This window comes from Brachycentrus maculatus, unplaced genomic scaffold, assembly GCF_059751285.1.
Source record: "Brachycentrus maculatus isolate JH-2025_06_01 unplaced genomic scaffold, ASM5975128v1 h1tg000248l, whole genome shotgun sequence".
In the NCBI taxonomy this organism is placed as follows: domain Eukaryota; kingdom Metazoa; phylum Arthropoda; class Insecta; order Trichoptera; family Brachycentridae; genus Brachycentrus; species Brachycentrus maculatus.
The window spans coordinates 99,158-116,228 of record NW_028280999.1 but is presented as its reverse complement, the minus strand read 5'-3'; the positions used below and the strand labels follow the sequence as shown (position 1 = coordinate 116,228).

The 17,071-nt window shown below is 30.9% G+C and overlaps 2 protein-coding genes across 5 annotated transcripts; both read left to right on the top strand.

The window, feature by feature from the left end:
• The first annotated feature begins 3,120 nt into the window (after positions 1 to 3,120).
• On the top strand, positions 3,121 to 6,485 carry LOC148306149 (beta-1,3-galactosyltransferase 1-like). Its single transcript, XM_088265529.1, has 2 exons — positions 3,121 to 3,241; positions 5,182 to 6,485. Exon 2 carries the CDS (start codon positions 5,226 to 5,228, stop codon positions 6,252 to 6,254), a length of 1,029 nt encoding a protein of 342 aa, XP_088121655.1. The 5' UTR covers positions 3,121 to 3,241; positions 5,182 to 5,225; the 3' UTR covers positions 6,255 to 6,485.
• Positions 6,486 to 7,625: 1,140 nt separating this feature from the next.
• Positions 7,626 to 14,708, top strand: LOC148306148 (beta-1,3-galactosyltransferase 5-like). Of its 4 annotated transcripts, XM_088265534.1 has the most exons (4): positions 7,626 to 7,750; positions 10,377 to 10,615; positions 13,275 to 13,588; positions 13,757 to 14,708. In XM_088265534.1, the coding sequence occupies exon 4, from the start codon at positions 13,914 to 13,916 to the stop codon at positions 14,598 to 14,600; it is 687 nt and encodes a 228-aa protein (XP_088121660.1). In that variant the 5' UTR covers positions 7,626 to 7,750; positions 10,377 to 10,615; positions 13,275 to 13,588; positions 13,757 to 13,913; the 3' UTR covers positions 14,601 to 14,708. The 4 variants fall into 4 exon arrangements, with proteins under 4 accessions (XP_088121660.1, XP_088121656.1, XP_088121658.1 ...); XM_088265530.1 differs by having other exon boundaries at positions 13,275 to 14,708; XM_088265532.1 differs by lacking the exon at positions 10,377 to 10,615 and having other exon boundaries at positions 7,629 to 7,750; positions 13,275 to 14,708.
• Positions 14,709 to 17,071: the final 2,363 nt, after the last annotated feature.

Sequence of the window (17,071 nt, the reverse complement as noted above, 5' to 3'; positions counted from 1 at the left end):
CCCTAGTAAGTGGTATTACACAAAGTGAAGGACGAATGATAAGGAGAGTGTTATATTACTATACCACAAAGTTAACAATGCTTTTAATAATAAAACCCTTATCCGCACCCCAATGGTGCATAGGGCACTGCGTCATATAAACGCAGTGTTATCTTGATCGTTTACACATGAAAGAAAGGTGATCAGCCCTACGCTTCAGGTACCAGTCCAGGGTAATATTGAATAAATATGACAGTGAAAAAATAACTTATATTTATTTTACCCCCCTTGGGAATCGAACCCGGGACCTCCAGAACCGTAGCCGAGCGTGCTGACCATTACACTACGGAGGCGGACGAAATAGATGTTCTTAATATTCATAATATTCCACATTCTTCTTCCTCTATGTTGAAATCCCAAAATGTGTATTTCATATTGTTTTGTCATTTCCTCTTAATTATTGTTTTGTATTTTGAGCCAAAGAAACACAGATTTATAAGCAGATATAGAATAAAAAAAACTTGATTCTTCAGGAGAATGTTTTTAAAGTTTAAAAATATAATACAATGTATTCAAAATAAATACCAAGCCACTTATTGAACTTTTTACTGTGCAACAGATCTTTTTAGGTAAAACCTGAAGGTTTTTTCTCCATTTGAAAAATATTTAGTGTATTTAAAAAAATAGTTGAACAATACCTTTTCTTCAAAAAGTAAAAACAACACTTTCTGCCCTATAGCGGGTAAATATTAAGTTTAAAATATGGCTCTTTTGCTGGGATATAGTACATTTTCTGGGCATTCCGAAAACATAGACAACTGAAAATTGACGATTTTTGATTTGTGACGTTCTTGAAAGGAGTGAGCGATATATTAGTCTCTTTTTTATAGGTAACCAGTACGTTTTTATAGGTTTTTTAAACGGATAACTTAAACTTTTTTTCCCTTTATTGACGGCATAGCCAATTTGTACATAATATTTCCATACAAAATGATAAAATGATGTTTTCTCTTAATTAAGTTATAATAAAATATTTATAGTGATTTTAAAACAAAGTTACATTTTAATTCGTATTTTTTCATCCTTTCCTCTATAGGTTAATATTTTGTATTTTAAACCATTGCTTTTTCATAAAAATTTGTATAAAAATAGTAAATTATCACATCTCGTTTTTATACCTTAAGCTGATAGATAAATGTATCCTTATCCCTTCGTATTTATTGATAAGGATGTTATCTTTAGATGACAGCAAGGGCTGCCAACCGTCAACTGATTTTACTGTTTTTTTTACGACATTTTGAGTGGTCAAAATATAAGCTTAAAAAATAAAATCTGGCGTTTCTTATGTATGTGATTATAATCAAGGATTTGGACCTCACATACTAATAAAAGAGTTTCTGCTCAATAAAAAGCTTCTTTTCTTCTCACCAACAGATGTCTCTAGTGAAGTTCTAGTGATTCAAGAACAATGTTTCTAAATTGGTTCATATATATAGAACTTCCAATAATTTGAGTAGTGTGGCTGTCAATAATGGGTAGAATCGGTGAATGTTACACGTGTGTAAAGTGATCACTTAAATGAGCCTTTGACGGTCGTCAGCCCCGTAAATGCCCAGACTTCCATATTCTTCTTCATCTTTGATGAGATGTCAAAAAATAATATGTATTGTATTTTATTTTATAAGTAACTTGTATGAATTACGTAATATCATTGTTTCCATTGCAAAATAAAAAAAATCAGCACTTTTAGGATTTAATGAATTCAATGATTTTAATGAATGCTCACTTTTTTAAAACTATTTCTTATTTTCAACGGTTTTCTTAACTTCAAATTAAAGTAAAAAAAATATTATAAAAAACTTATTATTATTATAAAAAAATTATTATGTAACCAATTATTTTGAGTATTTTTTTTAATAAAGTAAAAATATTCCTTACCTAATTTTTCCCTTTTTAAGTATTTTTAGTCTAGATGTGACTTACTTATTGAGATTTTGCAAATATGCCTTCCAGTCTTGAAAAATGAAAATCGTGGAAAAATCATGGATTAATATATTTTTCTTTATTCAAACTAAGCTGTACTTCATTCGTTATTGTGTCTTAGTGTGGTTAAATGGAAAAGAAAGAAAATGTTATATTTTGCATTGCTTGGGGTTTACATTATTTTAGCAGCCGTCAAGAAGCACGCTGTCAGTGAGCTGTCGCTGCAAGTGATGACTTAAACCAGCCTATGACAGAGGCTGTTGTGAACTCATATCGCTCACTCCTTTCAACGTCATATATCAAAAAACTTGATTTTTCAGGAGATTGTTTTTAAAGTTTAAGAAGATAATAAAATGTATTAAAAATAAATATCAAGCCACTTATTGAACTTTTTACTGTGCAATAGATCTTTTAAGGTAAAACCTGAATGTTTTTTTTCCATTTGAAAAATATTTACTATAGTTAAAAAAATAATTAAACTATACCTTTTCTTCAAAATGCAAAAAAAACACTTTCTGCCCTGTAGCGGGTAAATATAAAGTTAAGAATATACCACTTTTTCTGGGATATATTACATTTTCTGGGCATTCCGAAAACATGTACAACTCAAAATTGACAATTTTTGAAATATGACGTTGTTGAAAGGAGTGAGCGATATGTACTGTGTCACAAAATTAATGATATATCTAGGGGTTTCAAAAATTTGAGAAGTGTGATTGTCAATCATTGGTAGAATGGTGAATATTGCATGTGTGTGATTACTTAATCAAACTATGACAGGTCGTAAGCGATGTAAATACCTAGACTTCCATATTCTTCTTCATCTTTGTTGAGATATCGAGAAAAAAAATGTCTAAGATAACATTGATCCCAACAGTGTTTTTCTCAATGATTTTGTTATAATGTTTACAAGTCTTCTTCTGCTGCTAAAATTTCCTGGAAATACAAGTAATTACTGATCAGAATATTACTGCAGCAATGCGATGCAGAGCCCTTTGCACCATTGGGTGCAGATGAGGGACAGAAGAAAACTAAAAAAAAATCCGATTCTTGATAGTTACATATACCTGAATAATTTTGAAGTGGCAGCCCTAGATACATTATAGATTGCAGTCAATATGTTCAATGTTACATCCTACTAACACGTCCTAATGTAATACTAGTTCGAATTAAGTATTTTGATACCAGTGAGTGATAATAATGAAGATATAGTAATATTTTTTTGGTGCTTTTAAAAGCATATATGATGACCAGGGAAACATTGCACACAAGAGCGCAGGTAAATATGAGTTATTTATTGTATCCGCAGACAGTTGGTAGAATTCCATATTGAATTGTTGGGTAATATGTCCAAAATAAAACAAGGTTTTCGTTGGATTGAATTCTATATTTATTTATGTATATCTTAATGCGTGACGCATTTCGTCTTCTTAGGACATCATCAAACACTCTTGTTTTTGTTTGATAATGTCACTCGTGTTTGATAATGTCCTAAGAATACAAAATGCGTCACATATTAAGATAACTAACTAACTAACTAACTAACCATCACGCCGCTTCGCCGCAGGGGTAGGTAGAGAGAATAGAGCGCCACACCACTCTGTCCTTGCAAACATTCTTCGCCTCTTCCACGTTCATGCATCTCCTCATACACACCCGCCGATTGTTACGACTCCTAACCTGACCACTTTCAAGTATTTGGCATACCTGATCGTGCCATGTTTTTCTCGGTCTTCCTCTGCTTCTTTTCCCAAAAACATTCGCCTCATAAATTTGTTTTACCGTTCTTTCCTCACTCATTCGTTCTACATGTCCAAACCATCTCAACACACCTTTGTTAATTTTATCGATAATGCTTATCTCAGCTTTGCATTCCTTCCTTATTTCACTATTCGCACATCTATCATACATCGTTTTGTCGCACATTCTTCTGAGAGATCGCATTTCGACTGCATTCAGTCTACTTTCATCCTTCTTTTGCCAACTCCATGTTTCACTTCCATACACGTATTAAGATATACATAAATAAATGTAGAATTCAATCCGACAAAAGCCTTGTTTTATTTTGGATATATTACCCAACAATTAAATATGAGTTTACTGTTCCTGAAACCTGACTTTTTAACATAATAATTAGTTTCCGCCACAAAACAATTTTATAAATAATTTCTAATCACAATATTTTAAGTTTGTCTGAATTTTTATTCTTACGATTGCGAGGAGACACACCAGATATCTTTGGTGTCAACATATTGTTGTCGGGCGGTTTTTTCATCAATCCCGACCCTATTTAGCATAATAATAAGGTTTGTATACTTATCACAAGTAACAGCAAACCCAATTCCGATCTGTACAATGTTTTTTGGCGGCTCGCTCTCTACCAAAAGTAAGCAAATAAAACGCTTGTAGGCGTCTCCCGCCCTCTACTAGCAGTATGTAAAAGATGCTTTTAAGCATTTCCCGCAAACATTGTGTTAATATGAGAAACTTTGAGGTGGAATACAATCCAGTATTTGTGAACAAAAAGTTTGGACAAAAATATTTATTATTGCCGCCTATACAATGCCTGCATTGCTCCTGTTCTCTTGTACGGCTGTGAAACGTGGCACCTTACAAGGGCCCAGTGCAGCCGTGTACTAAGCTTTGAGAATAGATGTCTGCGGAGAATTTTAGGCGTGCGGTGGTTTGACTTTGTGAGGAATGAAGAGATAAGGCGTATGACGCAGCAAATCAAACAACTGTCGTCAAGAAAAGGCGATTCAGTTGGCTAGGCCATGTACTCCGCATGCCTCCTGCGAGCTTTAATCAAGCTTGCCTCTTTTACAAGGCATCAGGTTCGCGCCGCCCAGGACGACCACTGCTGACTATTCGTCGGCAGTTCTCGTCAGAACTTCAGGACGCGGATCTGACTTGGGAGGATGCAAGGGAGCTGGCAGCCGACGGAAAAGCCTGGAGATAGTTTGTGGACTCCATATGCTCCACCTAGGCAGAGGATATGGTTTAATAATAATAATATTTCTATCTTTGTTATTTTATATATATCTTATTCTCTTATACGGTCCAAAGCAGCCGTATACTTAGCAAGGAGAATAGATGGATACGAAGAATTTTAGGCTGTGGTAGTTTGACTCCGTCTGGATATAAGGAATATTTTCTCTTAAGTTTTCACATATAATTTAAATTCAGATGTTTAAATGTTTTGTTTTCTGAATTTTTCAGGTTTCAGCAAGATAAAATGACAATGTGCAAATCACCTCACTACCATGATAGTTAAAACATTTCACGCTTTGGCGCTAGGCGCCATATGCCTACTTTTATATCTCACGTATGTCGCTACATATTACGATAGCAGTTTCGCTAAAACAATCAGAAATGTGTCCTTCCACACTTTAAAAAGTGCCAAGACGATCATTTCGATCAATGAAGAGGCCGTTACAACTGATCCACCGACTGAGGTTACGATTTCAACACGCAACAAAGTGGCTGAGGACTATTACGAGCCGGGATTTATAGATCCTAATCCGAAAGTTTGCGAAAATTCGGGCGAAGGAATTAAAATCATCGCTCTTGTTGTTTCGGCGCCTCCAAATTTCAAGGCGCGAATGGCCATCCGCGAGACTTGGGGACACTTTACAAATAGGCGTGATGTCTCCATAGCTTTCTTCATGGGCATCACTAACGATGAAGAGATCGCGCGAAAACTACAGGAAGAAAATGATCTCTACTCGGACATGATATTCGGTCGCTTCTACGAGAAATACAACAATTTAACTCTTAAGACGATCGCAATGATGCAATGGATTATGGAATACTGCTTAAAAGCCAAGTTTTTCTTGAAAACTGACGACGACATGTACATAAACATGATCAGATTGTTGAAGTTTGTCGATGATCACATTGGTGAAACAAACACGATATTCGGAAGATTGGCTCACAGATGGGGGCCTATAAGAGATCCTAATAACAAGTACTATGTAGGGGAAGAAGATTTCCCGGGCCGATATTTCCCAGATTTCACAACGGGGCCGTCTTATATTCTCCCGGCAATCTTGGCACCTTCGCTGTACAACGCTTCTAAAACGCAGAGGTTTATGCTCCTGGAAGATGTGTTCATGACCGGCATAGTGGCAGAGACATTAAATATCAAGAGAGTTGGCGAAAAGGGTTTTATAAATAATCGAATTTCTCTGGACGCGTGCACAGTGCAACGAGTTATTAGTATTCATATGGTGGAGTTCAAAGAACAATTTGACATATGGAAAAAGTTATTGGATGAAACTAGTCATTGTTAGGGCGTTTGTGCACTACACGGAATTTCACCGTCCGGCACATTCTGTTAGCATGATAAAACGGATGATTGGCTTGTGTTTTTGTCTTTCTTTCTTCGGATCGGTGCGCGTAAATTCGATCACGCTAAACTGTTGTAGTCTCTTTTATTTAAAAAACCGGACTGCCGGATGGTAAAATTCCTGTAGTGCACAAGCGCTCTTATTCAGTTATATATTTTTTGTACATAACTCTATTAAAAATACCATTATATTATTTGATACTAATAAAAGATATTTTTTCAATTTTTATTTATTTAATACAGTTATATTTTTCATACAATTTGATACAGTTTCTCTATATATATATATATATATATATATATACATATATATATATATATATATATACATATATATATATATATATATATATATATATATATATATATATATATATATATATATATTATATATATATATATAAATATATATATATATATATATATATATATATATATATATATATATATATATATATATATATATATATATATATATATATATATATATATATATATATATATATATATATATATATATATATATATATATATATATATATATATATATATATATATATATATATATATATATATATATATATATATATATATATATATATATATATATATATATATATATATATATATATATATATATATATATATATATATATATATATATATATATATATATATATATATATATATATATATATATATATATATATATATATATATATATATATATATATATATATATATATATATATATATATATATATATATATATATATATATATATATATATATATATATATATATATATATATATATATATATATATATATATATATATATATATATATATATATATATATATATATATATATATATATATATATATATATATATATATATATATATATATATATATATATATATATATATATATATATATATATATATATATATATATATATATATATATATATATATATATATATATATATATATATATATATATATATATATATATATATATATATATATATATATATATATATATATATATATATATATATATATATATATATATATATATATATATATATATATATATATATATATATATATATATATATATATATATATATATATATATATATATATATATATATATATACATACATATATATATATATATATATATATATATATATATATAGAATATATATTTTACATTAAAAGTAGGTACCTACAGATTTTATTTTATTTTAAATACATGTGTATAAAACAGTAGAATCCAATGACTTGTTTTAAAATGTTGATAGTTTGGGTTTTGACATATACCTACATTTTATTGGTTTTTAATAACAGAATAAATATTATTTTAAATTATATTTCATTTTCAAAGATTTCTAATAAAACAATCAAGATGGAGGAAAAAGCAATAAACTCGTAAGTATATTAGAATTTTATAAAATTAAACAACTTTGTTTTAACCACTTTTTTATTATTAGTACACTTTAACCTACCGGTTTCGACAAGAACCTTGCCATCATCAGGGTTTATTAAATTCTAAAAACATTAAAATAATTAATTACATTCCCTTACCAAAAACTTCCACACATTCTGTAAAAAATCCTAAATGTGTTTAATTTTATAAAGTTTATAAAATGTGCCAATGTATCTGCGAAAAACATTCAAGAAACATTAGAATTTATTCATAGCGCATTGGAAGTTTGCTATTCGTAAAATATTCTTTCCTTATTTGACATATTATAGAATTAATAAAGCTGCAGGCATAGTGGCGTAGTTGCATAGACGCTCTACTGCGAAACTGGCGTTGCTGGTTCGTTTCCCTCCAACTGCAAAGTGAACTCAAGAAATATTCATTTTCAATTGGTCTGGGTGTTTGTAATGTATTTTTCACATATCACTCACTCCTTTCAAGAACGTCATAAATCAAAAAAACTGATTTTTCAGGAGAACATTTTTAAAGTTTGAAAATATAATACAATGTATTGAAAATAAATATCAAGCCACTTATTAAAGTTTTTGCTGTGAAACAGATCTTTCAAGGTAAAACCTGAAGGTTTTTTTCTCCATTTGAAAAATATTTAGTAAATTAAAAAAAATAGTTAACCTTTTCTTCAAAATGCAAAAAACAACACTTTCTGCCCTGTAGCGGGTAAATATTAAGTTAAAAATATGCCTCTTTTGCTGGGATGTAGTACATTTTCTGGGCATTCCGAAAACATGCAAAACTAAAAATGTACGATTTTTGATTTATGACGTTCTTGAAAGGAGTGAGCGATATACCTTCCTTTTCCTAACTATCCTACCTGCGGACAAGCCTCTGAAATAGAAGTTTAGCAGGTTATTCCTTAAAAATAAAAAGAATGTTAAATTTGTGTTCTTAATTAAGCAATTGACAGTTATAGTTGAAAATATACATTCATTTATCCATATCTGTCCCCTATACAGCATATGGAGTTCGCAAACTGTATCCAGGCTTTTCTGTTGGCTGCCTGCTCCTTTGCATTCTTCCAGGTTAGGGCCGCATCCCTAAGTTCAGATGGGAACTGCCGACAAATTGTCAGTTGACAGTTATAGTTCAAAATATTCATTCATTTAATTTAATTTCCACCTCCGTAAAAGTCCGTGTAATGTTCAGCACGCTCGGCTACCGTTCTGGAGGTCCCGGGTTCGATTCCCAAGGGGGGTAAAATAAATATAAGTAATTTTTTCACTGTAATATTTATTCAATATTACCATGGACTGGTACCTAAAGCAGAGGGCTGATCACCTTTCCTTCATGTGTAAACGATCAAGATAACACTGCGTTTATATGACACAGTGCCCTATGCGCCATTGGGGTGCGGATAAGGGTTTTATTATTATTATTATTTATTTAATTTCACTTTTAATTTTTACTTCTAATTTTTATTTTTTATTTTATTACTTTTAATTGTTATAACAATTTTTTTTAAACCAAATTTCTTTTCTTTATATATATAAATATATATGTATTTAACCTGCACCTTTATTTGTTTCTGTAAGTTGGTTGTGTTCTCATCTAACTAATTAACTAACTAACCATCACGCCGCTTCCCCGCAGGGGTAGGCAGAGAGAATCGAACGCCACACCACTCTGTCTTTGCAAACATTCTTCGCCTCTTCTACATTCATGCATCTCCTCATACAATTGATGAAAAACATTCAAACAATTTGTATTGCACTGTATTTCAATTCTTCTAATATGTTTTTCATTGTTTGTGAACCATAAATATTAATTTTCATTCAAACCCTTATCTGCACCCCAATGGTGCATAGGGCACTGCATTAAATTGTGACTGTATGATTTTACTTGTTGATCGATGATTATACCAAGATATAAATATAATAATAACAAAACCCTTATCCGCACCCCAATGGTGCATAGGGCACTGCGTCATATAAACGCAGTGTTATCTTGATCGTTAACACGCAAAGGAAAGGTGATCAGCCCTCCGCTTCAGGTACCAGTCCAGGGTAATATTGAATAAATATTAGAGTGAAAAAATCACTTACATTTGTATGACCCCCCCTGGGAATTGAACCCGGGACCTCCAGAACGGTAGCCGAGCGTGCTGACCATTACACTACGGAGGCGGACAAAACCATAAATAAATTAAATAAAATAAAAATAAAAAATATCACTAATTACACAGTGAAGTAAATTTATAAATAGAACTGACGTGAACTATGGGTTATTTTATGTTTTTTTTATTTTTTTTATTTATTTAATATATTTACATTTTTATTTATAACATAATACATTTGAATCATTTATACATACGGAGAACTTTTATATTTCGATTAGCTGTGCCTCTCCATAAAAGAGACTGTGCTCTTGTGCTTGGAGAGGGACTTACACTCGTGGTTTAATATTATATAATAAAAGATAAAATAGTTTTTTTTTATGTATTTTTTTAAAGATTTAAATATGGAGCTTTAATTTTTTTCTTAAGGATTTTTATATCATCTATTTTTTTTTATTTTGAGGGAGTTTATTGACTAACTCGGTTGTTTTTTATTTTAGGCAAAGGGAGATCAGAGCTTTGACAAATGCCAAAATATGCATGTATTTAAAAGTCCTCTCTCTTCTGGCTTTCTTATCCATGTGCCTTATTGTCTATTTGCTTTGTAAAACCACAACTGTTGCCCCCGTGAAAAGAAAATTAATCTCTTCGTACAATTACGAAGATGACGGGAAAAAAGGTTATTCAAGAACCGCTGAAGACAATTACAACAGTGTTTTTGACTCCTAAAAATTAAAATGTAAGATTACATTAGAAGATAATAAATGATTTTAATTTTAATTTTCTTTATCTGTACCCAGTGATGCAGAGGGCATTGCATTATGTCAATCTTAATTATTTTACTCTCACATTTCAGAAATTATATTTTTTGCAGTACCATTTTAGTAAATTATTACGGGGCTCGGGTATAGGTAATAATAACTCGTAATTAGGATGCAATCGGTTTATTCCACAGGTCACCATGACAGACAATGACACGTGTATGCAGTCTTCCCTGCCTCAATCTCATAAGGGATATAACGTAAACATTCCCCGCGTACACCCCGCCCTGCCCCTAGCGGGCGCTTGGGGTCATAGTTCATCTTGCTACAAATATTACGCCGTAACATTATAGTGATAATCTCATATTAAGAAGAATTATTATTTGAGAATTATTATAGCCTACCATTGAGATAAGAAAGTGGACTGTAATTTGAGAATTTTTATGGCCTATGGAAATAATTTCATTGAAATAAGAAGAGACAGATTTTTTAATTTTTTTATTATTATTATTATTTTATTTATTTATTTCATAGAAACATATTTTTTTTTTGATAATAATAAATCCCTTACCGCACCCCAATGATGCATAGGGCACTGCGTCATATAAACGCAGTGTTACCTTGATCGTTTACACATGAAGGAAAGGTGATCAGCCCTCCGCTTCAGGTACCAGTCCAGGGTAATAATATTGAATAAATATTACAGTGAAAAAATCACTCATATTTATTTTACCCCCCTTGGGAATCGAACCCGGGACCTCCAGAACGGTAGCCGAGCGTGCTGACCATTACACTACGGAGGCGGACAAAAAAATAATAAATGATTTTAATTTTAATTTTCTTTATATGTAGCCAGTGATGCAGAGGGCATTGCGTTATGTCGATCTTAATTATTTTACTGTCACATTTAAGAAATTATAATTTTTGCAGTACCATTTTAGTAAATAGTGATAATTTCATATTTAGAAGAATTGTAATTAGAGAATTATTATTGCCTACCATTGAGATAAGAAGGCGTGCTGTAATCTGAGAATATTTATGGCCTCTGGAAATAATTTCATTGAAATAAAAAAAGTTTATTTATTATATATATATATGGAATTTATTTACCGACCATACTATACTCAGCGGAACTCCGAGACGCCGGACTGACCTGGGAGGAAGCCAAGAAGATGGCGCGTGACAGAGTGACTTGGAGACGTCTCGTGTTGGCCATATGCTCCACCTAGGGAGCGAACATGGAAAAAGAAGAAGAAGAAGAATTTATTTATTTCATAGCTACATATATTTTTTTTTACTGTTACGTGTATATGTATTACGGCTCTTTAGGCATGGCCTGTGTTGAGCCGAAACACTTACATGTTAATACAATTTTTTTAATTTTTTTTTTTTTTTAATTATTAGATTTTATACATTACATACAATAAATACAATTACAATTTACAGTATAAAGGTTTTACAATAAAATAATTACACCTGGGCTTAATTAATTCACTGTCTACCTTGTCCCTTCCATCGAGAAGCAACCATCGACGGACACTGTTCTTAAAGACATGATCACTACTGGAATTCTTAATGGTTACGGGCAGCAAATTCAATATCTTTGGCGCAAGGAATGAAAAGGTTTTTTGCGCAAAACATAAATTAAGTGTAAATAATAGTTTGTATTAAATATAATTTAAGCTAACTAAAGAAATAAAAAAAGTACATTTTAAAAATCTTGATTTATAATCCTCAAGGGAAATCAAATAATAAAAAAAAACATATTTTCGGATTCAAATACTTATCTAATCTCTTCGTTATAGTACCTATGAGTATAAATCAATAAAGATTATCATTTTCAAGATAAAAAATATTGATGTTGAAATCAGGACATTTTTACTGTTAGTATAATTTTATTTGCATTGCCCACATTATGATAACTTTATAACATAAAACTTGTGACAATAATCCTCAAAATCAAATATGACACTATCAACTGTTCGAGGTAGGTGACTGTTACTGTGGGATGGTTTAGTTTTCTTTGTAACATAACAATGCAATGAAATTGTGATTAATCTGTTTAAATTTAATAAAAGAGATGTTTTAACATTACTTAAAAGCTGGTGGACTATTTTCAAGATGTAAGAACTTCAGTACTCAAGATAGACTAACTTTTAATTTAAGTAAGTTACCTTTTATTACTGGGTCGAGGGAATATATAATTACAAATTATTCGAGCGTTGGGTTGTGGTCCCGTGGTTAGTGTCAGGTTAGTGTTAGTGACTCTTTTGAGTTAGAGTTTCTGGGTTCAAACCCACAAACACAATTTGATACCTATTTTTAATAATGAGCCAGAAGTAGTATGAAATTGAAGTATTTTTGAGCACAGAAATAGTATGAAATTGTAGTATTTTTGTAAAATAATAAAAACACGAATATTTCTCTTGTTATAAAAAACATATCTAAGTCCTGCATGTTTAATACTACTGTATAGAAGCGGTTATCGTACTTAATACTTCTCTGAAATGTTTTGTTTCATGAAAAAATAGTGCTCTTTTCACCATTTGGATTTGGAGACAAGTATGACAGCTTTATTCCTCAAACGCAAGTGTATCCATGTAATTAAAATTTTTATTTTATTTGTTTCTTTTTCAGGTTTATAAAAATCTTTCTAAATGAAAATGTTCAGGATGTCATCTGTAAATACTTTCTTCTTCAAATGGTATACAGGACACCGCATTGGATTGACGTGGTGATAAATTAATCGTTGATTATATGCGGGCCAGACGGTCAGTTCCGCGGTCCAGGCTTGAGAGACGTGAAATATATTTGAAGGGATACAGATGATCTAAACTCAGAGTGTAGGACATTATCACTGTTATGAAGGAAATGTAATTTCATTCCTTTCATGTAAGAAAAAATTACTAAAGTCACTCCAGAAAATTTCAAAACAACTAGAATAAGTACGGGTAAATAACCATCGCTCTAAATATATTACAAGCCTTATTAATTCAGCTTTGATGAATTAATTTAATTACATTAAAAATAATGTCTAATATATCATTTGTGAGATTCAAACTGAGGTACTTTTTACTATTTTTCATAGTATATTTTACATTGTACCTTTTATACTACAGCGTAAGCCAAACTTACGGAGATATACGAACAGATTTGGCAAAGTCCTATTACGTTCCCGGGTTTATACAACCCAGAGCGGAGATCTGCAGTGAATCGGGAGAAAACCTAACGCTGATCATAATAGTAATAAGTCACCCGTCAAATTACTATGCTCGAATGGCAATCAGAAGTACCTGGGCACTTTCCAATACGAGAAAAGATACGGCGATCGCATTTCTAATGGGTTTAGACAAGGAAATGGACTATGAGTCGATAAGACGAGAAAATAGCATGTATTTTGATATTATTCGAGCACAGTTTCATGAAAGTTACAACAACTTGACATTAAAATCCATGGCCATGTTAGAGTGGATCACACGCTTTTGTGCGAAAGCCAAGTTTGTCTTGAAAACGGATGATGATATGTATATAAACACCACAAATCTTTTGAGGTTTATAGACGAACATATCGGTGAAGACAATGCAATATTTGGGCAAGTGAAACACAAAGAAAAACCGATGCGTTTCCCACTGTCAAAATATTACCTCACCAAGTCTGAATTTCGATACAGCGTTTTTCCCGACTTTACAAACGGACCTTCATATCTGTTCCCTGCAGTTTTGGCCGAACCATTGTTGAACGCGTCTTTGAATCTGCCCTTTCTGAAGCTCGAAGATGTTTTTCTCACCGGTATAACAGCGGAAGTTTTAAATATACGGAGGGTCCATGTGCCCCAGTTTAGCAATTCGAGACCCTCCAAAGGAATTTGTGACATGCGACATTTAATAAGTTTACACGAAGTCAGCATTAAAGAACAATATGAACTCTGGAGAAAGTTTTTAGACACTGATTGTGAAATTTAGAAATGGTTCTTAACTCATAATATTAATTTAAATTTAATATAACTAAATAAATTGTATGCTTATGTTTGAATAAATTTATAAAAAAAGAATCATGCTTCCATTTTGTTATAAATTATTATTTTATGACAAACATATTTATGTTCCAAGCCTCGGACTGAGATCCAAGCAAAGACTAACCAGTTTGTATAGATCCCAGGTACAAGAACCCCCCCTATAACGTTGAGATGGGTACCGCATTATCGGAGGGAACGTTATAAGGGGTTAATGTTTAAAATTGTATATTTATATTTTTAACAGCGGAAATGCGTCATTTAATAAAAATACAATTTTAAAAACATTTACCCTCTGATAATACAGGACTTATCTAACGTGACCATTTATTTTTGTCTAATAACTATAATCAAGAAAATAGTTTATTATATATATTAAATATCAAAAGCAAACACTGATTTTAAGTCTACTAAATTGTATTTTATTAAAAACACATAAAAAAAATTGTGACGATTATTTCGCCTTGTACTGGCATTTTTAAACTCATAAATATTTTTTTTTTAAATAATAAAATACAATTTAGTAGACTCTAAAAATCCATGTTTGATTTTAATATTAAATTTTATAAATTAATGTGGAGTTCTACAAATTAAACGCAAAATCTATAAATGGATAGAATGTTTTATCTTCAGCAAGGAATGATTTCTAACAGAAGAATATTGTATTAAAAAATAAAGACAAAAAGTTATTGAATATTTTTATTCTTATGAACATTACATATGTATGTAAAATTGTATTATTTTTACATTAAAAATATCTTAAAATGTATAATGGTATCATTTTTCAAATTTGGGAACTTAAAAATAAAATTATACAACAAAACATTTATAAATTTAATTAAATCTAGCAATCATAATTTAAAAACATTTTTCAAATCTTATATTTTTGATAACAAGGATTTTGTCATGGCCAACCTTAAAATAAATAGCACCAATGGGTTCATAATATATAAATTTAATTATAAATAAATTATACAAAATGATTTTAATTCATATTGTGGAATTTTTAAATCATAATATTTTTCACACATCCAACAAATAATGTTGAAAACACTTGTTTTTTACCACTTGAGTTTTATTATAGACTACATGTTTCAGAAGTTAAACTTCCATCATTCAGGTCTGTATAATAACTAAAATATAAAATATAAAATTGTTCTATAAATAAGGATAGGGGAATGTTAGGGGGAGGGGGCTAGTCAAGGGGCGGAGTTTGAAAACAAAGGAAAAATGGAAAGCAAAGGTGAAGAATTTTGAAACAATATATTATTTAATAAATTATTATTAGAATTTAGGTTTTTTTGTAAAACAAGTGTTTTCTTTAATCATTGTAACATGTCTTACCACAAAGTTAATGCCGAAACAATAAATAAAAAGGTGTGTATTATTGTGACATCAAGGTCATGATTAAAGATATTCTTCGTGAGTCGTCAGACCCTGAAACTCCTGTTTAAATGTGACTAATGTGCGCAAAATCTGTTATTTATATCAATTTATATCGAAGGCTTGTAGGATGACAAAACATTGATGGATGAAATGCAAAAATGCCGTTTGTGGATCGCACAGTATTGAGATATGTAGAAGCTGTGCGGAATACTGATTTATTATTAAATGTCTCATACATTCATTCCTACTAAACCAAACTTAAGTGTCATTTAACCAGTTCCTATTTTTAATAAATACTTTTGATCATTTTCACGTCTTTAATTGCGTCCGCCTCCGTAGTGTAATGGTCAGCACGCTCGGCTACCGTTCTGGAGGTCCCGGGTTCGATTCCCAAGGGGGGTAAAAATAAATATAAGTGATTTTTTTCACTGTAATATTTATTCAATATTATTACCCTGGACTGGTACCTGAAGCGGAGGGCTGATCACCTTTCCTTCATGTGTAAACGATCAAGATAACACTGCGTTTATATGACGCAGTGCCCTTCGCATCATTGGGGTGCGGATAAGGGTTTTATTATTATTATTAATTGCGTAGTTTGCCTGACGAAAGTTTAGTTACTATGTAACTACAAATATAGTTTAGTTATCTCGGGTTAATGAAGTGAGCATATCAATTGAACAGGCTCAGTTTTTGTGTATTAATTTTTTATTATTGTCTGCAAAAAAGTTTTACGAATTTGGTAAAAAAAAAATATTTTTATTTTTGATCTTACATTATTCATTAGATGCATCGGTTTTTAGAAAGGATTTTATCAACTGTGTCTAGTAAAATGACAATAATCATAAAAAATTAAAATTGCAAAGAAAAACAATTTCTATACACTTTAAAAAAAAAAAAAGGTTTATTTTATATACTTATTCACATATTTTTATAAAGATATTTTATACATATTTAAATATTGTTCATTTGTATTTAATTTTAAACTATTAATTAATAAATTTATGTTCCATTTAAGTCTCGAATCGTTCATTT

What these genes read in the sequence shown, in the direction of transcription:
- LOC148306149 (XM_088265529.1), top strand. Translation starts at nt 5,226, where the DNA reads ATGATAGTTAAAACATTTCACGCTTTGGCGCTAGGCGCCATATGCCTA.
- LOC148306148 (XM_088265530.1), top strand. Translation starts at nt 13,668, where the DNA reads ATGTCTAATATATCATTTGTGAGATTCAAACTGAGGTACTTTTTACTA.